At 49.0% G+C, this 25,184-nt stretch overlaps 2 protein-coding genes and 1 pseudogene across 4 annotated transcripts in view; 2 read left to right on the forward strand and 1 right to left on the reverse strand.

The window, feature by feature from the left end:
* Positions 1 to 4,027, forward strand: part of Mprip (myosin phosphatase Rho interacting protein) — a 202,192-nt gene extending 198,165 nt beyond the window's left edge. Inside the window, exon 25 of the mRNA XM_013016338.1 lies at positions 3,291 to 4,027. Within this exon, the coding sequence (XP_012871792.1) occupies positions 3,291 to 3,362 (72 nt within the window). The 3' untranslated portion in view covers positions 3,363 to 4,027. The remainder of the gene's footprint in view (positions 1 to 3,290) is intronic.
* Positions 4,028 to 14,636: 10,609 nt separating this feature from the next.
* On the reverse strand, positions 14,637 to 18,787 carry Pld6 (phospholipase D family, member 6). 2 transcript variants are annotated; one of them, XM_013016413.1, is made up of 2 exons: positions 18,364 to 18,787; positions 14,637 to 14,891 (listed from the first exon to the last, which is right to left on the reverse strand). In XM_013016413.1, exons 1-2 carry the CDS (start codon positions 18,785 to 18,787, stop codon positions 14,644 to 14,646), a joined length of 672 nt encoding a protein of 223 aa, XP_012871867.1. In that variant the 3' UTR covers positions 14,637 to 14,643. The 2 variants fall into 2 exon arrangements, with proteins under 2 accessions (XP_012871867.1, XP_012871868.1); XM_013016414.1 differs by having other exon boundaries at positions 14,654 to 14,891; positions 18,368 to 18,787.
* Positions 18,788 to 20,446: 1,659 nt separating this feature from the next.
* On the forward strand, positions 20,447 to 21,270 carry LOC105985764 (annotated as a pseudogene). Its single transcript, XR_001175068.1, has one exon. The product of XR_001175068.1 is annotated as a mitotic spindle assembly checkpoint protein MAD2A pseudogene (transcript).
* The last annotated feature ends 3,914 nt before the right edge of the window (positions 21,271 to 25,184 follow it).

A 25,184-nucleotide genomic window follows, 5' to 3' on the forward strand; every position in this document is an offset into this window, starting at 1 on the left:
CCTTCCCCCCCCCCACCCCGCCCTCTTTATTCAAGAAACTGAGCAGCACACCATGTGCAGCAGCTGGGGGAATGGCTGAGTAAATGGCCTGGTGACCACATGTAGGGAGGATGAGTATCAACTGCCCCCTTTTTTTTGTTTTTTCTTTTGGTGCCAGTCCTGGGGCTTGAACTCAGGGCCCCAGGCACTGTTCCTGAGCTTTTGTGCTCAAGGTTAGTGCTTTGCCACTTGAGCTACAATATCACTTCCAGCTATTTTTTTTTTTTATTTAGAGATGAGTTTGTGGGCTTTTCTGCCCAAGCCGCTTTGAACTGTGATCCTCAGAGCCCAGCCTCCTGAGTAGGACTACAGGTGTGAGCTACCAGCACCTAATAAGGAATCATTTAACAACATGATAGGCTTGATTCTTAGGCCTCGTGGGAGATGCCCTAATAAAGGTGGTAGATGGGTGGAATCCACCTGTTTGAGGAAGAACAGCAGGAAGGTGCTGTGTGGCTGCCACTCAGTGGCTTTGACAAGGACGCACAGCTCAGGGAAGGCACAGTGCTGCCCTGCTGACAGTACCCAGGTGCCAGCTCCTGCACACCAGCTTACCATTTCTCCAGCCTCCTGGCCACCAGCAAGAGACATCAGCCTGAGGCTTATATGAAAGGAGTTGCCTTTAGGAAGAGCACAGAACACCCAAGGGCTTTAGCCTAGTTGTGTTGAGTATTCTCCAATCCCAAGTCATTTGTACCTAAATGTATGACTGAAAACTTAAGTCTAGGGGCTGGGAAGTTGGCTCAGTGGTAGAGTGCTTGCCTTGTATGCCTAAGACCTGGGTTCGATTCCTCAGCACCACATAAGAAAAAAGCCAGGAGTGGCACTGTGGCTCAAGTGGTAGAGCCCTAGCCTTGAGCTGAAGAGCTGAGGGACAGCGCCCAGGCCCAGAGTTCAGGCCCCACGACCAGACCCAAAAAAAAAACAAAAAACTTAAGTCTAGGCTTAAACATGACTTTAAAAAAAAAGTCCAGGTGTATTTAAGGAATGCATATATAAGCTAATAAAAATATATGTAACAAAAAAAAAAGTAAAAGGAAACCTGTTCTAGGCTCAAAGCTGATGAATTCAGCCATTGCCTTTGAACACTTGAAAACACTTGGGAACTTGGTGTTCACTGGGTGATTTGGGCCTTTGAATAAGGCCTAGAAACAACTGGAAGCGGGGCGGGGACACTGGAGGAAACAGTGCTGTGGGGTTTCCAGGCATGTACATGACCCCGGGCAGGGACATGTAGACAGGCAGAGGGCTCAGCAGCAAAAGTCTGGCTGGTGACAGTGCTGGATTCTGGGAGCAAAGGGCTGAGAAGGGCTGCTGGGATGAGTCCCCACTTACAGGGAAGATGAGGGCAGGGCAGAGGGAGACCTAGAGACAACGTCCCATGGTGCTTTCTCAGGTTTTTAGGGAGGGTGGGTTATTTGGTGTGCAGGGCATGCTTGGGCCCAGCAGAAAGACAGAGCTGTACAGCCATGCTGAGGACACCAGGTACTCTGTGGGGCTGTCAGAGCTCCCTGAATCCATTTGGAGCCTTCTTGTAGTCTCACATAGAGACAGGAAACAAGTTGGCCAAAACTAGCCTCCACTGATGCTTTTTTATATGGTCTCTGCTGTGCCCTGACTGGTGTTTTCCAGGAATATTCTTTCCTGCCTCACTCAGTGCTGTAAGTCAAAGCAAGCTAGTTGCTTACCAGCAGCACAGCCTATTCAGAGACTCACAGCAGAAATAGGTAGCTTAATTCTGCTGTGAGCTTGTGGGGGCCTGTATCTGAGACTTGTGGGGTAGAGGAAGTATGAGCCCCAAAGGGAGCCAACTGTACCCAAAGCCTACAAAAGCAGTACCCCAGGAGGGTGGCAAGAGATGAGCATTGCGGGGATGCAAGGGGCAGCAGGGTTTGGCCTGCTTTCTACCCTCAGAATTATGAGCATAACCAGCTGAGCTTACTCTGCCTGTGAGCCGTCCAATGCCTACTGTAGCCTGGCCCTATTACCTAGCTTCTGTTGCGTATGCAGGGAGAAGTCTTGGAGGACTGTCTGCGTGTGTTTCAGGAGCAGCTGCTGACTGAAATCCTAACTGAAGGTCCTATAGCACTGAGCACTTAAAGCAGTACAGGCCACCCCAGCCATTCTCCAGCTGACCTGTCCCAGCAGGGACTTAGTGCCAGGCTGCCTGTCCTGGGGTGACTGGATGTTCTGCTCTGTGCTGGCCAGCTCAGTCTAGCCAACATGGGACATCTTGAGACAGGGGTCTCAAGCAGGTATACACCTACTCATAAGCAGTAGTACCCCAGAACAGAAAGCACTCAGAGCTCCCCTCTTTCTTCAGCCCAGGAGGAAGCTGAGCCCCAACCTTGGGAAGAACCATGAGCTACCCCAGTGCTAGGGAGCCACAATTGTGTGGGGGTCCAGCAGGTAGTTTCACACTGCCCTGAATTCTGCCTAAAACTAGTCTGAGTGGGAAATAACTTTGGGTTCCTATTTAGTGGTAAAGCCTGTGCCTTGTCAGCTCTGTGTGGGTGAGACTCAAACAGCTTATGAGGCTGAGCCTGCTGCTGACCACTAATACAGGAGTTGGCACTGTGAGAAGCCAGGCCCAGCTGAAACCCAACCAGCTTTCTAAAAAGTGTTGCTGTGTTTCTTGTGCGGATGAAAATTTGTAAGGGTAAATTGGGAAGTAACCTCTCCTGTTAGCAGCCTGTCCTTTGTTTGGGGACATCTAGTATTCCATGTATATAGACTTGTTGCTTCTCCATTCCAGAAAGTGTCAATAGAACACAATGACACATTCCTAAACCTGCAACATCTAGTGGCCCCATCCCTCAGTTCCCATCAGAAAAAAGCTTGAGGTGGGGCAGGGGCAGCCCCAGGGAGCAGGACACCCATCCTGACACAGGTGGTCAGGTTGGTAAGCAGAGGCAGGGAGGTGCCCACATGCACACCAAGGAAGGTGGTGGAAGCAGCACAGGGCCTTCCCCAGCCGGGCCAGTCTGCTTGCTGCTCACAATTCCACAACTGCGCTGCTTAGACACATCCTCATTTCTCTTGAGTTCTCCATTTTCCATCCAAGTGAGAGTCTGCAGGAAAAATGCATTCCACCAGTAACATTTCACAGGGTACTGTGCCCAGCATGCCCACTAATCAATCTCAGGAGACTGCCCCTCCGCCTCTTTGTCTGCGCCTGCACACCCAAACCACTTGGGCACCCATGTCAGTGAGTTTAACACCGCTTCTCCTTCCTGCCCTATCTCCACCAGAGTCTGAAGGAAGGCCTGACGGTGCAGGAGCGTTTGAAGCTCTTTGAATCCAGGGACTTGAAGAAAGACTAGCTGCGTCCTGGTCCACTCAACACGCACTCTTCCCAGCTGGCAGCGGCACAACCCGAGCGTGGCTTCTTGTCTGCACCTTTGTTTTTTATTGTACTGTCAACGTTAGCTGTGGGTATGGATGCATGAGAGACTGGTGTATGGGTTGTCTGCACCATTCCCTGCTGTGTTGGTTCTGACTTCCCGTTGTCTTTATCACAGCTTTTTCCCATGGTATTCCAAAAGTAGTCAAGCTCAAGCAGTGGGGTGAGCAGCGCCCTCCCGCTGTCCCAGGGCACTCACTGTCAGTATTAAGGCACAGCAGCCTGTTGATAAGCTAGCCCTGCCTCTGAGCACAAGTGCAGGAAGCTGCCTGTGGCTCTGCTCTGCTGCACGAGCCTGAGCACTCACAGATGGACACAACCCCGCTGGGCACAGCAGAGCCACCTGGCTGTCTTGGTTTGGCCTACGGTGGCTCGCCAGCCTGGTTGTTAGAGGAGGAGGAGGCCTGGGGTGGGGGTACAGCCTACAGGCATTGCCTTTTTGGCCTGGGAGGATAGCATTTTGTATTTGTTCCACTAATGCAGCTTAGAACCACGCCCCAGATAATCCTGGCAAACCTTTCACAACCTGGAAAATGTTGAAAGCAACCATTCCTATTTTTGTTTTTTATTAAATCTTGCACAAAACCCCTGGCCCTCTCATTCCTTCCACCGCCCATGCCTCCCCTGTTCTGCAGTCACTCTGTCTTCCAGCTGCTGGGATTGGTGGCCTGCAGCCTGGGGCTTTGGCTGCCAGAAGTGAAGAATTCCTTCAGGAGCCTCCAGAGGGGAGAAGGTTGCTGGGTTTAAGTCTTCCTGAAGGAAAACTCATGCTTTTGAGATGGCCCAAGAGGAGGTTCCATTCAAAGTCAGGAAAGTCCAGTGGGTGGTCAGAACCCAATGAGAGCACAGCCAACAGACCGTGCTCAGGACTCCAGTTGATCATGGCTCTGGAAAAGTTCCCTTGTGGTATCAGCTTGTGTGTGGTAAACCCTAATGTGAGCCAGTGCTAAAAGTTGGCTTTTCTAACAGTCTGAGTAGGGCCTATTTCCTGCCCAGAACAATCTGCAGCACTTTTTGAAAAGCTCTTGTTTCTGTTCTAGTCCTGCTAAGATGCAAACACAAAGCCCCAGCTGCTAGGTCCACTGACTCCAGGCCTGGAGCTCTCCTTTGTGCTAATGCAAGGGTTGGTTGGATTGTCTCTGGGGACATGGATACTTGGAGAGAGAAAAGTACAGAAATTCTTGGTCAGTTTCTAGATGAGTTAATCAGGCTGACTACCCCCAGTGAGTGCAGGAGGAGGACCGAACCCGGGAGGTCAGAAGGCTGTGGCTCACCCTCTGTGCTCTCCTCGCTGGGATGCACACTGCTTTGCTACTGTTCCATGTTCCCAATAGCAAGAGCAAATCAGATGTGTTTAACAATCTATCAGATCACCAGTGTTTTGAGAAATGCCAACATGGGAATGTGCTGGATGCACTGTGCATGTGTCTGAGGACTAATGCTTTCTCCACTGAAGCATGGTTTATGGTTCCTTGGTGACCTCCTCCTCCTGCATCACTTTTGATGAAAGCAGGTCCACCACAGGTAGAAAGAGCCCTTGTTCTTGTCATCATTTTCTCTTAGGAAAGGAACTTGGGGTTTGCAGTATATGAGGGTTGGAGTCAGGAGATAAACAAGTGGGCACCTGCGCTCCACCCATCTTGCTAGTCAGGGTTCCAGCTTCACCCCAAGAGATACGCTGCCTAAAAGGCTGGTTCAGTGTGTGGGGATGACCAGGAAAAAACACTGGATATATTCTGGCTCCTCTCTGGCAAAGAGCTGGCAGCCTGGGCAGCTGTGAGCAGTGACACGCAGGGATGGCTCCTTCCTGGGTCAGGATGAGTCTGTTTTCTGCTGGACAGTCCTGTCCTCCAGCTGGAGTAACCAGACAGGAAAGACAAGGTGGCCCAGGTGCATTCCGGAGGGAAGAAGAAAGAACTGAGCATGTGGAAGTGGACTGTGCAGTGGCCAGGAAGGTCCTTCTCCAGGCTGCCTGGGTGGCAGGGGCTGTGGAGATGACTGGGAGCCTCAGGCTGCTCCTATAACAGGATAGCCATGGCAGGGTTTCCCTCTTTACAGCAAAGGGAATGGTGAGAGGCATACATTTCACAGTTCTGAATGTTTTCTTGTGAATGCTCATTTGAAATGGGCCAGGAGCCTGCAAGCAAACCATGCCAGGAACAAGAGCACAAGCACACACAGAAGCGTCATCTGCATGGGATGGCAAGCAGGAGACACTGCTTCAGGGGGTCCACTGGCCAACAGTCTCCCTAGTAAGAAGCAGAGCTGCAGGCAGTCTGGAGGAAACCAAGTTGGAAATGTGGGCTCAGTGAGTCAGCTTAAGACAGAAGGGCCCTCAGAGACAAGCCTGCCCTGGGAAAAAGTGTGCAACTGTGAACTAGGCAAGAGGATCACAAATTTGAGGCCAGCCTGGGCAATTCAGCAATGAGGCAGGTAGTATGTCACTCTGTGGTAGAGAACCTACCTAGCAAGCGCAAGGCCCAGGGTCAATGCACCAAAGTTTTGACACGTGAACATGTCCATGAGTCTAACTGACCACTTGACAGGATTTGGTGGACGTGTGGAAGGACAGCGTGCCTGTACCCGCATGAAGCATGCCAAGGAGTGAGTGCAGTCCTTTTTACCTCTGCCTGGTGCCCTCCCAAGGAGGTACCTGGGTACCACGTGGCCAGAGCCTGAGGCCAGGGATGGTATCCTAGCCTGGCAGGATGTGCCAAATCCCTGCACGCACATCCCTACCAACAAGCTGTCTCTAGAACTAAGGCTGGATATGCACTACCAGGCCTCACAAAGCCTGATGTCAGGGAAAGGTCTCAAAGCGCAATCTGGAGTCACTGTACCTACGTGTACACATCTGATACAAGCCATGAGCCCGCAGACTCCTACCTGTACTTAGCAGCAGATGAACACTGACGCTGCAGCAACAGCACTGGTCCCTTCTGGAAAAGGGAACATAGGCCAGCGCCTCATTTGCCTGCGTGCAGAAGAATGCCGGTCCTCTAGAAAGTGGTCTCACCTCTCTAGACACAGACGGCACTGGCCTTCTGAAAGTGGAGTCCACAGGACGAGAGAGCCACTGCACAACCCAGATGTGTGGGCTTGTTTTCCTCAAACTTTCCTGTATGTGGGCTGAACGGGGCAAGTAGTATAAATACTGGTGACAAGTGACTGCAGGGATTTTTGTGACAAAGTTTGTGTGGAATTTTTTTCTTTTTTAGTTTTTTATCATGACACCCCTTTCTCAAGATGGGGAGGAAGCACTGAGTGCAGCCTTGTACTCTACGCAGCATTTGCAGAACAGAAGTTAATGACTATCTTTTTTTAAAGCCTTGCCACTGAAAGTTTTAAAGAATCTGTACAGCATCTAAGGATCACCACCCATCACACCCACACTTGTTCACTAGGAGAATTAGTGTTCTTGTTCTTGGTAGAATCCTTCAGAGTCCTCACATAAACGCAGGGAAGTAAGGGGAAAGGTCTGCAGGTAGAGACCTGTCAGAGGAACCGCAGCTGAAGACACAGGCCTCTGGTGGCCTAGGCACCACACCTAGTTTCTCACAGCTTTAGGCTGCTTAGGGGCAGGCTTTGCAGAGCAGCTATCTAGTTACAGCTGATCGCACAGTGGCAGTCTCAAAGCTTCCAGTGTGTTTCTGCACTTCACCAGAGCTGTAGGAGGATCCAAGGTTCACTGAGAGCTTGGGTTATGATTTCCATATTTTTGTTTGTTTTTTGGTAGGACATGGGGCTTGAACTCTGGGCCTGAGCGCTGTCCCTCAGCTCTTCAGCTCAAGGCTAGCGCCCTACCACTTGAGCTACAGCACCAATTCCGGTTTTCTGATGGTTTATTGGAGATAAGAGTTTCATGAACGTTCCTGCCCAGGCTGGCTTTGAACCGCGATCCTCAGATCTCAGCCTCCTGAGTAGCTAGGATTACAGGCGTGAGCCACTGGCGCCTGGCATTTTGATTTTCATGTTTGACAGAGCCTTCCTGGCGCACAGTTTAAATTCAGTGTAAAGAAATGAAGTTTGGGGAAACGGGTATCACCAGATTCAGAAAAATCTTCTGCAGCCTGCTATGGTCAACATGTCCTGAGTTTTTTTTTTGTTGTTTTCTGTTGTTTTTTGGTTTTTTTTCCATTTAGAAGATAGCCATATCACCTTGCTGGTTTTATTTTAGCAAAGAATAGATTGTAAGAACTCTAAATTCATTATTGTGTTGTTGCACAAAGCTTCAATTGAAAGAATATTAAATGATTTTAGGAGTTTCCTTTGAATGTATCTACTGCTCAGATTTAAACTCAAGTCCATGGTGATATTTATGAAGCATAAACTACCCAGTGGCTCCTGGACAATCCAGTCTCAGTGACCTTCCATACACTGCCCTCATATCAGGGTGAGTGTCTCAGCTCCGTGGTCACAAATCAGACTTCCAGCTGAGGGGAGGAGTCATCCATGAAGGAAATGTACAGACCACTTCTGCTATCCATTCAGCTGTCACAATAAAGGTTCAAACAACAAGCTCAAACCATCTCAGCTGGTGTTTAATTTCTGTTCAAAAACTAAATGATTTTTGTTACCACACTAGAAATTATATGCAGAATAAAGGTTCAATGAGTGGAGCCAGCTCTCATCTCAGGTCTGAGAAACCCCTAGGGCTGCGGAGCTGAACACTGAGCAGACCTGAGCTTGCCCTACCCCCACTGACAATTCAACACTTTCTGGTCCAGCTTTTGGCTTTTTTCCTACAAGCTTGTGATCAAGTGTTCACTACAACTGAAGTGCTGCTTTATTCACGATATTTATTTCTCTGTATGACATGCTAGTCCTGTGGCTGATCACTCTTTGTGAATATCCCTCCACTTTACATGAGCTATATCATAATAAACTATTTTTGCATCACCCTTGGCGTGCTGTGTGAGGAGTGTTCACTGACATGTCTGCCACATACCTTTAGGTCACAAGTCAGAAACTGATTGGCAGCTTACCTATTATCTAGAGTGGGGTGGGTTTTTTAAAGTTTTCTAACCTTTTTATTTTCCATTTAAAAAACTTTACAGCCTCAAATTCATTGTGTGCGTGTGCGCGTGTGTGCATGTGTTGCAAGGGATTGAATCCAGAATGCTTGGCAAGCACTCTACCACTTGAGCTATGCACCCAGCTCTTATTTTGAGGGGATAGGATCTTGCTTTGTCTAGGCCCAGAAGCTGGAATTACAGGCAGTGTGCCATCACACTAGGCTACGTTGTTTTAAATAAGGAAGACTTCACATAAATTCAGCTTTTATATGTTCACATGTAAGCCACAATAAAATATCTTACATCCAGAATCTAAAAACTTTTAGGGGCTATTAAAACACAGTAAGAGATTCTGATGGTGCCGCCCTCATTAGCCAGGTTCTATAACTTTTCCACCCTGCCCCTCTTATTATTTAAAGGAACTGTGAACCCAAGGTGTCTAGCATGCTAGACAGTCACCCTGCCTCCCTCTGAGCCACATTTCCCAGCCCTGAAGTGAGGCCTAGTCTGGCCTCCCTGCAGTCATCATGTCTTGCCCTCTAACAGAGTTGCAGTAAAATTGTATCTTGTTTTAAAAAACACATGCTATATCATGATTCAAGACTTAGACAGGGCTGGGAGGTTGGCACTTGCTTCATATGCAGGAGGCACTAGTTTTGATTCCTCAGCACCACATAAGCAGAAAAAAAAAACCTGGAAGTGGCGCTGTGGCTCACGTGGTAGAGTGCTATCCTTGAGCTGAAGAACTGAGAGACAGCACCCAGGCCCAGAGTTCAGCCACCACGACCAACAAAAAAAGACACACACCACTATAAAATTCAACAAACAGCACTCAGTATGATATAACCTAAGTAAATTTAAAATAATGAACAATTATTTTCACAGCTCCTTTAATCAAGTGCAAGTTGTTCCCACCTCTAACCCTAGCTAACTCAGGAGACTGAGATCTTAAGATCACAGTAAGAATCTGTAATACTTTGATATTCTTTCATCTCCACTTAATCACCAAAAAGCCAGAAGTGGAGCTATGGCTCAAGTGGTAGAGTCCCAGCCTAGAGAGAAAAAGTGCAAGGCCTTAAAACACATAATGTGTTTTGCCTGTTTAAAAAATCAATAGGGGGGCTGGGAAGGTGGCTCAGTGGTAGAGCACTTGCCTTGCATGCATGAAGCCCTGGGTTCGATTCTTCAGCACCACATAAGCAGAAAAAGCTGGAAGTGGTGCTGTGGCTCAAGTGGTAGAACACTAGCCTTGAGCTGAAGTGCTCAGGGACAGCACCCAGGCCCAGAGATGATGTCCCACAACCGACAAAAAAAAAAATCAATAGTGCTGGGAAGGGGGCTTAGTGGCAGAGTCCTTGCCTAGTATTTATGAAGCCTAGGTTCGATTCATCAGTACCACATAAACAGAAAAGGCCAGAAGTAGCACCATGGTTAAAGGGGTGGACTGCTAGTCTTGAGTAAAAAGTTCACCAAAAAAAAAAAAAAAAAAGCCAGGCACCAGTGGCTCACACCTATAATCCTAGCTACTTAGGAGGTTGAGATCTGAGGATTATAGTTCAGAGTCAGTCCAGATAGGAAAGTCCATGAGACTCTTATCTCCAATAAACCACCAGAAAACCAGAAGTGGTGCTGTGGCTCAAGTGGTAGAGTGCTAACCTTGAGCTGAAGAGCAGAGGGACAGCGCCCAGGCCCAGAGTTCAGGCTCCATGACCAAAAAAAGAAAAAAAAAATTGCAAATCGAATCTCTTAAGATGAAAACTCAGCTATCACACTGGGCCACCTATGCCAGGGTCTCACAGGGACATCTGCTCTTCACTCAACATTGCATAGAAGAAGTAAAACTACATGCAAGTGACATGGATGGACATAGGAAATTCTAAGGAATCCATTAATCTTTTGTTAGAAGAAATATAATCTTTTGTTAGAAGAAATATATCAGGCTTACAGAACATCAGATTAGTGTACAAAAATCAGTTGCATTTTGACACAGGATCAGACACTGAAGGTAAGCAATTACATTTATAAAGCAAAATTTTAAAGTATGGAAAAGCTGGGTGCCAGTGGTTCACTGCTGAATCCTAGCTACTCAGGAGGCAGAGATCTGAGGATTGTGGTTCAAAGCCAGGCTAGGCAGGAAAATCTGTGAGACACGTCTCCAGTTAACCAGAAGAGCGGGAGTGGCACTGTAGCTCAATGGTAGAATGCTTGCCTTGAGCACAAAGAGGCTCAGGGACAGTTCCCAGGCCCAGAGCTCAAGACACACACACACACATACACATTTATATACACAGACACACAACGTATATACACATAAGTGTGTGTAAGTATGGGATCTGCACACTCCGCACACAGGAAATTAAAGGAGATAGGTGGAAGCTGTCTCACATCCACAGATTGAAAGAAAAGGTGGTAGTACTCTCCAACATGGTCTATAAGCCAACACATTATCAAAATCCCACATGCCTTTAAAAAACTGATCAGCTGATAACTCATGGGGAGGCTGAGTGCTGGTGGCTCATGCCTGTAATCTAGGTACGCAGGAAGCTGAGGTTAGAGTATCATGGTTCAAAGCCAGTGCCAGGGCAAGAAAGTGGGAGACTTATGTATAATTAACCACCAAAAAGCTGGGAGCTGAGGCTCAAGTGGTAAAGCAATAGCCTTGAGCAAAAAAGTTTAGAGACTGTGCACAGGCCCTTAGTTCAAGCCCCAGGACTGTCGTGTGCATGCTGACACACAGGGATGAAAGGCACCCAAAACAGACAAACCAACATTGGGAAAAAAACAGGACTTGCTACCAGGTTTCAAAGCATAATAACTTCAGTAATCAAGGCAATGTATGTCCTGGCATTAGATGGACAAATCAATGGGAACAGAATCAGAGTTCAGAAATACGCCCTTAAACTAATGGGCAGCTCATTTTCAACAAGAGTGTCAATACAATTCACTGAGGAATTATCTTAAATAATGCTGAGACAGTGGAAAGCTACACTTAAGGAATGAAGTTTGCCAGGTATCAATGGCTCATGCCTATAATCCTAGCTACTCAGGAGGCTGAGATCTGAGGTTCATGGTTTGAAGCCAGTCTGAACAGAAAAGTCCCCATGAGACTCTTATCTCCAATTAACCACCCAAAAATTGGAAGTGGTGCTATGGCTCAAGTAGTAGAGCGCTAGCCTTGAGCACAAAGAGGCTCAGGGACAGTGCCCAGGCCCTGAGTTCAAGCCTCACAACCAACAACAACAAAAGGAATGAAAAGTTAACTGCTGGTGGCTAATACCTGTGATCTTAGCTACATAGGAGGCGTAGGTCCAAGGACTGTAGTTTGAAACCAGTTCAGGTGGTAAACTCTGTGAGACTCTTTTTTTTTTTTTTTTTTTGCCGGTCGTGGGGCCTGAACTCTGGGTCTAGGTGCTGTCCCTCAGCTCTTCAGCTCAAGGCTAGTGCTCTACCACTTGAGTTACAGCACCACTTCCGTCTTTTTCTGTTTATGTGGTGCTGAGGAATCGAACCCAGGGCCTCATGCACGCAAGGCAAGCCCTCTACCACTGAGCCACCTTCCCAGCCCTCTGTGAGACTCTTATATCCAATTTGCCACCAAAAAGCTGGAAGTGAAGATGTGGCTCAAGTGGTAGAGCAGCTGGGAATGTGGCCTACTGGTAGGGTGCTTGCCTAGCATGCATGAAGCCCTGGGTTTGATCCCTCAGAACCACAATAGTAAAGGCAGAAAGTGGTGCTGTGGCTAAAGTGGTAGAGTGCTAGCCTTGAGCAAAAGCAGCTCAGGAATATGTCTAGGCCCTGAGTCCAAACCCCAGGACTGGCACACACACACACACAAAAAAAAACAAGTATATAAGCGGCAGGGAATGTAGCTTAGTAGCAGAGTGCTTGTCTAGCATGCATGAAGCCTTGGGTTCAATTCCACAGTACCACACAAACAGAAACAGCCAGAAGTGGCACTGTGACTCTAGTGGTAGAGTGCTAGCCTTGAGCAGTAGCTCAGGGAGAGTGCCCAGGCCACGTTCAAGCCCCAGGACTGGCAAAAAACTAAAAAATCAAGTGGTAGAGCACTACTTCTGAGCCTGAAGCACAAAATCTCAGGGACAGTACCCAAGCCCTGAGTTCAAGCCTCAGGACCGACATACATATAGGAGGAGGGAGGGTGGGGAAATCTGACAGCTTCACAAGTCTTAAAACATTGCTAGCGGTAGCTTAGCCAGGCTATTTTTGATGCATGTGACACCTGGTGGAAACACACTGCCCCATTCCTCCAACTTACTCTCTGGAAGAGACAGGACAGCTGGCGGAGGCTGGGGTTCTCTTGACACTCACATATTCACAACATCCCAGGTCAGGGAAGTAAGCAGGAAGAAATGGCTAGGATCACACGTTTTTGTTATTTTGTTTTTGGTCATGGGGCGTGAACTCTGGGCCTGGACGCTGTCCCTGAGCTCTTCAGCTCAAGGCTAGCGCTCTACCACTTGAGCCACAGTACCACTTCTGGTTTTCGGAGTGGTTTATTGGAGATAAGAGTCTCATGGACTTTTCCTGCCTGGGCTGGCTTTGAACCGTGATCCTCAGATCTCAGCCTCCTGAGTACAGTAGCTAAGATTACAGGCGTGAGGCACCGGCGCTGGGCTAGGATCACACTTCCTATCTCCTAAGTTTCCAAAATAGTCCCAAAGCAACTGGGACATTTTGACAAAACAATCCAGGAGGTACACAGGTAATACCTCAGTCTTGTTGCTGTTTGACTGCTGCTGTCTAAATCGTTGAATGTGTAGCCAAGTCTTACAACTCCTGTTGCAAGAAATGCTAGGCTCTGAATTCAAGCCCTAGTGCTGCCAAAATAAGAGTGGTTGGGACACAGCAGTTGACGGCAGGGACAGGCACACTCACTTTCCAGAAAAGCATTTATTCAGATGTACTAGCCACCCACAAGTCATCCTCTTATGATGTCCTCTGCCCTCCTTCCAAAACATAACACTGAGAGGAACACCCCATGTGACCACTTCTGGGTACATTACACTTTACAGCTTCCATCGATTATTTTTTTTTAATTCCAGTTTACTTGCCTAACACTAAGTCAAAGGTAATATTAAAAAGGGAACCATGCGCAAGACCCCAAGTTTATGCACCAGTACCATAAAAAGAAACGCACGTGGTGCTGAGCTGTGAGCTGGGGAGAGACGGCATCCACTCAGCCTCAAGAAGGCCACACAGCGCAAGCGCACACAACATGAGCAAAGGCAAAACTGAGCTTCAGATACCAACTGTGCTACCTGCCCTTATGTGTGCTTGACAAAAGGAAGTTGAAACATTCACAAACAAGTGAGACACTTTTCCGCTCGGGACCTGGGAACACCAGTCCTGAGCTGAGAATATAACATACAACCCACAGCCTCTACTCCCATGCTTCCTCCCTAAGGGGGCATCTCCTGACCCATTGATAAGCAGGAAACAGCTGTGTCCATAGGTGTTAAGGGTGAGCTCACTTCTAAGTACACAGATTTACCTTGAACGTGATGGGGTTAACTATTAAAAGCACAATGTGGAAATGGACCCAGCTTCTGACTACCTACAGCCTCCCTTGCACAGCATTCTAGGGACTAGGCTGAGGGTGAAGCGAGCACGCACTCATGCACGCACCGCACATGCACATGCATACGCACAAGCACACGCGCGCGCACACACACAAACACACACACACACCCGTTTGTGCCAGGAAACGCCCATCCTAGGGAGAAGGCTCCTCTTTCCTGGCTTCCTGTCCCCACCAGCCAGGAGCTAACAACAGGAGTCCCAGCCTCAGCAGGAAAGGCCTGTCCAAAGAGGCAGAGGGAGACTAAAATAGAAGTGAAACAGTTCGGGGGACAGGGAGTGTTCGGCCCTGGAGAACCCCTGTCAAAACTTTGGGGACCACTGCAGGATAAGGACCAGCAAATTCTGAGCAACCTATACTGGGCTGTGGGGGAGACTGACTTGGTGCTAATCAACTGCTCCGTCAACAGAAACTTCCCTTTCAATCCTGAGTTCTCAGTCAGTTGAGTACTTGAAGGAGCCAGTTTCAGGCTAGCCATTTTCTAGCCTGGAGAGCTTGGAGTACAGCTGAGTGGCTAGCCCAGGCAGTGGGCAGCACAGGCTCTAGCCCCTTCCCCCTTCAGCTCCAACCCAGGTGAACACATAGCTTTAGCAACTTCGCTTTTTTTGGGGGAAAAAGCTATACTTGGTAGGATCAAACTCTTCCCAGATGCGCTCAAATTCCTCCAGGAACAGCCTCACGTACTCCGCATCCTCCATGATCAGGACATTCTCTCGGTTGTTCTGGATGGCTTGTGTGGTCCAGTTGAGGGAACCAGTGATGAGAACCTTTTTGTCCACGATGGCGAATTTGTGATGCATGTAGCCCAAGTCCTGGTCGTGCCGCACCTGGATACCTGCAGGGCAAGGCAGCTTCTTACAACACCGGCCACACATGGCCACAGGGCCATTAATGCTGCTGTTTCCAGCTAGCCACCAGGGAAGCTTGCTGGTCATCTGCTGAAACCAGGGAGAAGGCAGAGCATGGAAGGGCCACAGGGACATGGAGAGCAGGGGCCATGGGCAACAGTGCACTCTTTCCTCTGAGGAATAACCACCCTACCACCCCCTGCTGCGCCTTGTGTCCAAACTGGGCAGCATCTACCTAACTTTTCCACTCTCGTTTGGGCTTGGAAAGGACAAGCTGAAGAACACAGAGAGGACTAGATAGGACGGGAACAAGAATTGCAGCCAGAACTTCCTAGATGCCTCACTGTCCCTCTATTGCAGCCTGTCACCCTAACCTAGACCCTGGCTTTTGCCTCTTATTTTATGCATATGTCAAGGATGGGGGGAGGCATATAGGGTTGTTACAGTGCTGCAGATGGAACCCAGGGCTTTAGAATGCTAAGTAAACTGCTATGAAAGCCCTCAGCTGCTTTGCTTTCGTTCCCAGCTTTCCCATTCCCTGGCAGGAACAAAGCTCGTAATTGCTGCCACTCATAGAATGAGACCAACCTTACAGAAGAGTCGAGGGATTGGGAAGGTGGCTCAGTGGTAGAGTGCTTGCCTTGCATGCATGAGGCCCTGGGTTCGATTCCTCAGTACTACATAAGCAGAAAAAGCTGGAAGTGGCACTGTGGCTCAAGTGGTAGAGCGCTCCCCTTGAGCTGAAGAGCTGAAGGACAGCGCCAGGCCCAGAGTTCAGGCCCCACGACTGACACATAAAAAATAAAAAAATAAGAGTTGAAAGCGGGAACTTTGAAATAGGGCTGCCAGACTCATCCACTAGAACCACAGGATTTCCAAGTGAGAGAGATTGGATTTCAGATGAACAATGAAGAAGGCTGAAAGGTGTGTGTGTTGCATGTAGCTTCTAGAAGTACACTGACAATTACTAACATATGTGGATGTCATCCTTGAAGCCCTACCTTGGGATCCATCTAACACTTCCTTTCCCTCCCACTTTTTTTTGGCAGGTCATAGGGCTTGAACTCGGGATCTGGGCACTGTCCCTGAGCTCTTTTTTTTTTTTTTTTTGGGTCCGGTTGTGGGGCCTGAACTCTGGGCCTGGGCGCTGTCCCTCAGCTCTTCAGCTCAAGGTTAGCGCTCTACCACTTGAGCCACAGTGCCACTTCCGGCTTTTTTCTTTTTGCTTATGTGGTGCTGAGGAGTCGAACCCAGGGCCTCAGGCATGCAAGGCAAGCACTCTACTACTGAGCCACCTTCCCAGCCCCATCCCTGAGCTCTTTTGCTCAAGGCTGGTGCTCTACCATTTAAGCCACAACACTACTTCTTGTTTTCTAGTAGTTAATTGGAGATAAGAGTCCCATGAAGGGCTGGGAAGGTGGCTCAGTGGTAGAGCGCTTGCCTTGCATGCATGAGGCCCTAGGTTCGATTCCTCAGCACCACAAAAGAAAAAAGAAAAAAACCCAGAAGTGGCGCTGTGGCTCAAGTGGTAGAGCGCTCGCCTTGAACTAAAGAGCTGAGAGACAGTGCCCAGGTCCAGAGTTCAGACCCCACGACTGCCCCCCCCCAAAAAAAAGAGTCCCATGAACTTTCCTACCCAGGCTGGCTTTAAAACATGATCCTCAGATCTCAGCCTCCTGCATAACTAGGATTACTGGTGTGAGCAACCAGTGCCACCAGTGAATCTTGTCAGCTATAACTTCAGAGCATCTTTCAATGACCTCACAGAAGTCCTACATGCAGGCACCATAGACCTCTGAGCACCTTTGGCTGCTCCCAACTTCAGCCACAGAGGACCTCTTGCTATCCTTCAACATCAGCTTATCACTGGGACATTTCCACTTGCCGTTCCCCCCTCCTCACTACCCTCCCCCCAAAAAAGCCTCTTGTTCCACTGCATTCAATCAAATTAAGACAATGGCTCTGGGTAGTATCCTGGCCACCATGCTTTCTTCCACACCAGCATCTCCTGTGAATCTTTCAGATCTTTGTGATTTGTGTGCTTATGCATAGGGACTTGTGTACCTACCACTTGGATACAGCCCTAGCAGATACAGGCACACAATGTTCCTGTTGAGTTGAAGGACAATCTAGAAGTCATCCAAGAGGTAGCAGGCAGGACTCATTGGCAGAGTATCCAGCCTTCAGTGGGAGTTTGATTCTTTCCAGACCTGAGATTTTTGTGAATCTCCAAAAGCTAATCAAATGAAGTTGTTTGTGCCAGAGGTCACCCACATATCTCCCCAATCCCACCAAAATGATCTACAGACAGAACTCTGGGAACTGCCACTAAGAGGGAAACAAAAACGCCAATATGTAAACCCCAAGAGTATGCACTGCTTAGGGCAAAGACTAGTGCCATCCAGGGTTAAGGGAGCCTGCTCCCTGAGGGGACTTGATATCCCAGGCTGGTGAGATGCTGCAGTCAGACTACACTGCAGCCTAGACACCTCTCAAGGGCTCTCAGCATCAAAGCCACTATGGATGCCAGAATACCAGGTCAGATAGATGAGTGTGCTGTTTTCCGCAGGTGCCTGGGCCATAGAGATACCCAAGCTTTATGCCGTATTCGGTGCTAACATGCAGACTGCAGAACACGCCTGCCTGTGCCATGTGGTAGAAGGATTGAGAATCCACAGATTGAGGACATGGGTTGTTTCATACTGCCTGCTTCCTTCTGTCTGCACCCCATGTACAGTCATGTCCACTTTTTAGTTGATAAGTATTATGCATTTTCAGAACCCAGCATGAGATTCGCTAGTGCATCTGTGAACAACTTCCTCCTTTCCCCCAGCTGAAGCCAAACCCTGGCTTAACTCACTTTCTAATGGGTGGCAATAAGGCTTAAGGTCTCTGCTAGCTATCCACCAGAATTGCTCCTCGGGCCCCATAACTGGGGTTGGAACTCAGGGCTTCAAAGTCTTGCTTTGCTTGCTAAGTTAGCACATTACCACTTGAGCCATGCCTCCAGTCCAGATTCCTGCTAATTAACTAAAGGTAGGGTCTCGAGGACTTTCCTGGTGGAAAGTTGGAATCCCAACTCTCAGGCAGGAGCTACCAACGACTTGCTTTTAAGCTTCAATCTCTTATTTCCTGAGCCATCATCACCTGAGGCTGCCAAGTTCCCAAACTGCCGGCCGGTGCTTCCTCACTTCTACCCAGGCACAAGCGTCCCCAGGTAGTTCACAAGCCCACTGCCAGGCCATAAGAACAAGTGGGAATTTAAGAGGCACCACCTGCCTCCATGTGAACGCTGGGGCGGGACAGGAGACCCTGCTCAGAGTCCGGCCATCTTGGCCAGATCTGCCTGGGAGGCAGACTCAAGTTTCTCCGGGTTCAACCGTGCTGCCCACACTCGCTCACAAGGAACTACTGGTGGCCCCGGGCCAGGCTGGCTGCCCTGACCCAGCCTCCACTTACCCGCCTTGCGCAGCAGGCCGATCTGCGAGCCATTGAGGGCCATGTAGTCGCAGTCGGTGATGACGCGCACGCGCACCCCGCGCTGGTGCAAGAGCTGCACGGCGCGGCCCAGCTGCGGGCTGGAGAAGGCGAAGAGGCAGAGCTCGAGGCTGGAGCGGGCCGACAGCAGGGCCCGCAGCAGGCGGCTCAGCGAGCTCTCGCTGTGCGGGAGGCTGCACGGGCAGTCGGCCGGGGACCGGGCCGGCGCCGCGCCCGGGGCCTGCAGCAGGGCCTCGGTGCAGGTCACCTGCGACGGGAAGAAGAGCACCTCGTGCCGCGGCTGCCGCCCGGCCCGCAACCAACGCACCAGCGAGGGCAGTGCCTCCAGGGCCAGCGCAACGCCCGCAAACGCGGCGGCCACCAACCGCCAGTTCACCTTCTCCATGGCGCCGCCGTCGTCGCTGACTAGGCCCTGCCTTGAGAGCACTGCGCTTGCGCGCCCTGCCACGTGCCAGGCTCCGCCTCCGGCCCACGCCTCTGCTCCGCCTCACCACGTGCTGAAGCACCACGCCCCCTCACCTCACGGCGTACGTGCCCCGCCCCACGCCCAGTGAACCTCCAGCCCGACACCACTCCACCCCTCCCCTGCCGTCCACGCCACGTGCGAGCCAATAATCTACCCTTATTCCTAGCAGCTGCGCTCCAGGCTGCCAAGCCCCGGCCATGACCCAGACAGCCCTGAGATGGGCCAGGGCCCGGTCCCCATCGCTCTCCTGCCACGTCCCTGCCCGGTCCCAAGCTTACCAACCTGACATCAGACTCTGTGCAGCTTGGCCAGATTCCTGTGTTCCCTTGGCATACCTGACTGAGGGAAGGGAGACTCCATTTTCTCTATTACACCGTCGGTTCACAAGGAGAATGAAACGAGGCATCAGTCTGTCCTCCAGTCTCTTTCCCAGGTGTGTATCTTCCACAATCCCCCTTGACCTAAGGCCGCTCTGACCATGGGCTGCGCCTGTGTGGTGTACCTAGCCTGCACTATCCAACAGCCGGGGGTTCTAAGCTGCTTGTGACTATGAGTTCACAGTCACAGTGGGGAGCAGCTGGCAGGGATGGGGGTCTGGAAGCCCATGGAATAATCCACATTGAGGTAGAAACCCCCAAATTTCCTCCCACCTCCGTTACTGGAAGTCCTTGCTCAGCTCTGAGCACAGAGCACAGAGGAGCCATGGCCCTCAGTGGACACCAGGCCTGATTGTAACAGAGCAAAGCCAGAGCTACTTAAAGAGCTTTCCTGATTCCTGTTCCTAAATCAAGGCTTAGGAATTTGCTTATCGAAAAAGTGTCTTCTGTCTGTAAGTGGATTGACAGCTCCTGGGACCATCTGCCCTACAACACAGCCTGTGACAGGTTGTGGGGAAGGAGGAATACAGAGGAGATGCATGTGGACACAGCCTCTTCCAGGGAACTTACAGTCCAGGGGAACCGGTTAGCAACTCTGGAAATGTAGGGTAGACATCAAGGTTACACAGGAAGTAAGTACCAACAGCTGACCGAAGCCAGGCTCTTTTAGACAGGGAAGTTAGGGGAAAACAAGAGGGAAGGATGGAGGGATATCTGTAGTGAGAATTCAGGGTTGCCCAACAAACATGCATTAGTATATGCATATACACACGCACGCACACACACACACACACAAACACACGATCCACTTTTGTCCCTTGAAGGGATTCAGAAATGCCAGGCCAGTAGCCATAAAAATACCTAAGCCGGGTGCTGGTGGCTCACGCCTGTAATCCTAGCTACTCAGGAGGCTGAGATCTGAGGATCGTGGTTCAAAGCCAGGCTGGGCAGGAGAGACTGTGAGACTCCTATCTCCAATAAACCACCAGAAAACCGGAAGTGGCGCTGTAGATCAAGTGGTAGAGCGCTCGCCTTGAGCTGAAGAGCTGAGGGACAGCGCCCAGGCCCAGAGTTCAAGCCCCATGACCAACCAAAAAAAAAAAAAACCTAATGGCAGTGGCGGGCAAGTGCCGGGTGCCCGCTGTGGTCGTGACCAGCGGAGTGCCAGTGTGCCGGGGTCTCTGTTGGCAGGGACCTCACCATGGCACTGCAGTTCTCCCAGGAGCAAGGCATCACCCTGCGTGGGAGTGCGGAAATCGTGGCCGAGTTCTTCTCCTTTGGCATCAACAGCATTTTATATCAGCGTGGCATATATCCATATGAAACCTTCACTCGAGTGCAGAAATATGGACTCACCTTGATTATAACTACTGATCCTGAGCTCATAAAGTATCTTAACAGTGTGGTAGAACACCTGAAAGATTGGTTGTACAAGTGTTCTGTCCAGAGACTGGTGGTGGTCATCTCAAATATTGAAAGTGGTGAGGTCCTTGAAAGATGGCAGTTTGATATTGAGTGTGACAAGACTGCAAAAGACGACAGTGCTCCCAGAGAAAAGTCTCAGAAAGCTATCCAAGATGAAATCCGTTCAGTGATCAGACAGATCACAGCAACAGTGACATTCCTGCCCCTCTTAGAAGTTGCTTGCTCATTTGATTTGCTGATTTATACATACAAAGATTTGGTTGTACCTGAAAAGTGGGAGGAGTCAGGTCCGCAGTTCATTACAAATTCTGAGGAAGTCCGTCTCAGTTCCTTTACTACCACCATCCATAAAGTGAATAGCATGGTGGCCTACAAAACACCTGCTAATGACTGAAGGTGAGACTAGGAAAGTAACGTAGTTACAATTCTCTAATGCTGTTTTCCTGAAACTAAGTCAGCTGTGGTTGACAGGTCTTATTTCATTGCATAATTTTTGGATGGGGAAAGATAACATTGTACTTGGGTGAATGTGTATTGTTCCATTTGGGGAGTGCCTATTACCTTAGGGGATAATACAATGAGTTTTCTGCACATGGTTCAGGAGAGACTACCAGTTTGTGTCAGCTTCAAAATATAAGTTCTTTTAAAGTGGTGTTCTTTAGAAAATATTAGCTATAAAGCTTAATAGCTTGACTTACAGAGATGCTTGGATACGTAATACAGTAAAAGCTTAGATTCTGAAAATAGTGAAATATAGATTTATTAGGTCCTGTATTATTTGTTATATTGTGTAGATCCCATATTGAACATTTTCTGATTGATTTTAACTTATATGGTGTAAACCTATGAAAGAATGGATATTTGGGGCTGGGAAGTTGGCTCAGTGGTAGAGCGCTTGCCTTGCAAGCCTGAGGCCCTGGGTTCGATTCCTCAGCACCATGTAAGCAAAAAGAAAAAAGCCGGAAGTGGCACTGTGGCTCAAGTGGTAGAGCGCTAGCCTTGAGCTGAAGAGCTGAGGGACAGCGTCCAGGCCCAGAGTTCAGGCCCCACAACCGGACCCAAAAAAAAAAAAAAAAACAGAATGGATATTTGCACTGTTGAATTCTTTTATTATAAAAAACTTTACAAAAAAAACCAAAAAACACCTAATGCCCTACTCAAGCAAAGGAGCCAGTGCTCCTTAAAGAAATGACTGAGCCAGGTGCCAGTGGCTCCTGCCTGTAATTCTAGCTATTCAGAAGGCTAAGATTTGATGATTACAGTTCAGAGCCAGCCCAGACAGAAAAGCCCATGAGACTCTTCAATAAATTCTCAAAAGAGCTGGAAGTAGAGCTGTGGCTCAAGTGGTAGTGCTATCCTTGAACAAAAGAAGCTGCAGGATCATCTCAGGCTGAGCAGCAGCTACAGGCTCAGACCTACCAGATGCAGGAATTAAAGAACCTGGAGCAACAACTTCACATCCAGGTACAGGAAAACTAGAGCCTCAGTCTCCAGAACCTGGAGCAGTAGGAGCAGCTGTGGAGACTGGAGAAGAAGGCCAAGGAACAGGATCAGCATGCTGAGAATCTGCGGAAGATCCTCAAGACAATGAAAAAGGAACATGAGACCATAAGATGCACTCAGGTGCATCTTACAGAGCTGAAAAATCAGCTGGGCCAGCTGCAGGATGCTTTCCACAGGGTGAGTGGTGAGAAGGAGAAGCTCACCAGCATCCTGAACTCAGAGCAGCAGATGAAGAAACATCTTCAGGAGAAGCTGGAACAGCAAGAGAAGTTAGAAGAGTGGAAAGACATGGCTGAGATAGAGAGCCAACTGGCTCAGGATCTGCAGGAGCTTCATGACCAGTACCTGGCCCAGCTGCAGGAGCTCAGAGCCACCTGTGATCAGCACATGGCCTCCAATCAGCAGCCGAACTCAGAGAAGGAGACCCTGAAGCAGCACCTAGGAGGCAGACCCAGCTGCTGGAGCGGCTGAAGCAAGTGCAAATCAAGTTGGAGGACCAGATGGTGTCTCAAAAGTTATAGGACACTCTGAAGTGCCTGGAAACAACTAGACAACAGATGGAGCAACTGCAGGCCCAGAAGAGCGTCCTGGCTTCCCCTAGGGAAAGTGAAAGAGTGAGCCATGAAGAAGAAAAAGGTGAGGAGGCAACTCCACCTGACATGACTACCCCAGAGAATGTAGCCAACCCACAAACCATGAGGGATTCTTACCTTAAAGCACTATTAGTTGCTGAATCAAAAAAGATAAAACTCAGCAAGCAGCTGCAGGAGCAGCAGGCCCAATGCAGATGCCTGGCCAACCTGGCAGCCCAGTGCCAGACAAAGCTGGAGCAACAGGCCCTCTTCCCCAAGAGCTGGAACCATGGCAGGACACACAGGTACCCAAGAATAAGCTGAAAATCTGCTTCCTCCCACAACCTGCCTGATGAACTTCCAGAGTCAGGTGGATGACTTCCAACATCGATGCAGGCAGCTGTCAGAACACATCAGCACCACTGAAGAGTCCATAGTTCTCTATAAAGAACAGATGGCCGTCCTGGATGAGCTGTATAAGGAGAAAGATGAATGTGTCAACCAGCTGTCCCAGGAGAAGAGGGATAAGAAGGAAGAGCTGCAGGAGCTGCTCTTGAACCTTGCAAAGTGTCAGGGCAAGAAGCCTGCAGACACCGAGACCCTTGCTGCCAATGCCACTTCAAACTTGTCAGGCCCTGTGAAGATTGAATTTAGGGAGTAGCAGAAAAGTTTTGAGGAAGTGCAACTTAAAGACATTGTGAAACCTGCCCAAGTAGAGGCTGTGGTGCCTTGCCCAATAGAACAGTCCACCACAGAGCATATCATGCTGCTGATGCCTGATATCCAGCATCACCAACAGCTTGCAGGCTTGGGCAACGAGCACTACATCCCTTTCTTCTCCAGACTGATGCAAATGATGAGTTTGAGATGACTATCTAAAGACAGGGCAGCCACCACCTAGAGTAGGCAGCTGGGTGGCATTCTCTCAGGCTTTGATATAATGGATGACGAGAAAGGTTAACTGCAGGCCGGATAGTGTGGAGGCTGCTGGGAAAAGGCCCAGACGATTCTAGGAACATCTAATAGTCCATTGGTTGCCAGGAAAGGGGCCCATGTTATGGTTATTACAAAGAATAAATTGGGGCTGGGAAGGTGGCTCAGTGGTAGAGTGTTTGCCTCGCATGCATGAGGCCCTGGGTTTGATTCCTCAGCACCACATAAGCAGAAAAAACCAGAAGTGGCTCTGTGGCTCAAGTGGTAGAGCGCTAGCCTTGAGCTGAAGAGCTGAGGGACAACACCCAAGCCCAGAGTTCAGGCCCCATGACCAACAACAACAACAAAAAAAAATTCTTTTTTTTTTTTTTTGGTCGGTCGTAGAGCTTGAACTCTGGGCCTGGGCGCTGTCCCTCAGCTCTTCAGCTCAAGGCGAGCGCTCTACCACTTGAGCCACAGCGCCACTTCCGGTTTTCTGGTGGTTTATTGGAGATAGGAGTCTCACGGTCTCTCCTGCCCGGCCTGGCTCTGAACCGCGATCCTCAGATCTCAGCCTCCTGAGTAGCTAGGATTACAGGCGTGAGCCACCAGCGCCCGGCTCCAACAAAAAAATTCTTTACAAAGGAAGATGGAGGATGATGATGTAGTTTTCTATTAGCATATTAGTGATATTTTATAGATAAATCCCATATTATCATACTCATTTTGTTATTTTCTGATGTATTTTCATGCTGATTTATGAAATAGTCCTCATAATTTAGATTTAAGGAAAAATTTATTTCCTCAAATGAGTTATTTCATTAACTTATAGGTTGGTGCATTTGTGATTTTTTAAAATGGTACTTGGTACCAGCAACACTGATCTTCTCATTTGTATTTTAGTATATCACAGTGGGGGTACACTGAGGTGAAAAACCAGTACAAACAAAAAAGAAGAAAAGGTTACTAAACCTGACAGTTTGGAAAAAGAATATTAATAGAACAAATGGAGGTATCTTGTAATGGAAAAACATACACCAAGGAAGTGCAGAAATGTAATGCAGAATAATATACAATTATAAAACATCTATAGTGAGAATATCAAGCATCCCAATTTTTCACATAATTTTTTTTTTTTTTTTGTCCATCGTGAGGTTTGAACTCTGGGCCTGGGCGCTGTCCCTGTGCTCTTCAGCTCAAGACGAGCGCTCTACTGCTTGAGCCACAGCGCCACTTCCGGTTTTCTAGTGGTTTATTGGAGGTAAGAGTCTCACACATATTCCTGCCTGTGCTGGCTTTGAACCAACATCCTCAGATCTCAACCTCCTGAGTAGCTAGGATTATAGGCGTGAGCCACCGCCATCCGGCTCACATGAATTTTTTTTTAAATTTTGAACCTTTTTTTTTTTTTTAATTGGTCAATTGTGGGGCCCGAACTCTAGGCCTGGGCGCTGTCCCTCAGCTCTTCAGCTCAAGGCTAGCACTCTACCACTTGAGCCACAGCGCCACTTCTGGCTTTTTTCTGCA

The sequence above is a fragment of the Dipodomys ordii genome, unplaced genomic scaffold (assembly GCF_000151885.1).
Source record: "Dipodomys ordii isolate 6190 unplaced genomic scaffold, Dord_2.0 Scaffold31, whole genome shotgun sequence".
NCBI classification, from domain to species: Eukaryota; Metazoa; Chordata; class Mammalia; order Rodentia; family Heteromyidae; genus Dipodomys; species Dipodomys ordii.

Bases quoted from the DNA above. Each gene is read 5' to 3' on its own strand.
- Pld6 (XM_013016413.1), bottom strand. From the start codon at position 18,787: ATGGAGAAGGTGAACTGGCGGTTGGTGGCCGCCGCGTTTGCGGGCGTT. The intron at 14,892-18,363 runs GTAAGTGGAGGC...CTTGCCCTGCAG, and splicing joins CGGCCTGCTGCGCAAGGCGG to GTATCCAGGTGCGGCACGAC.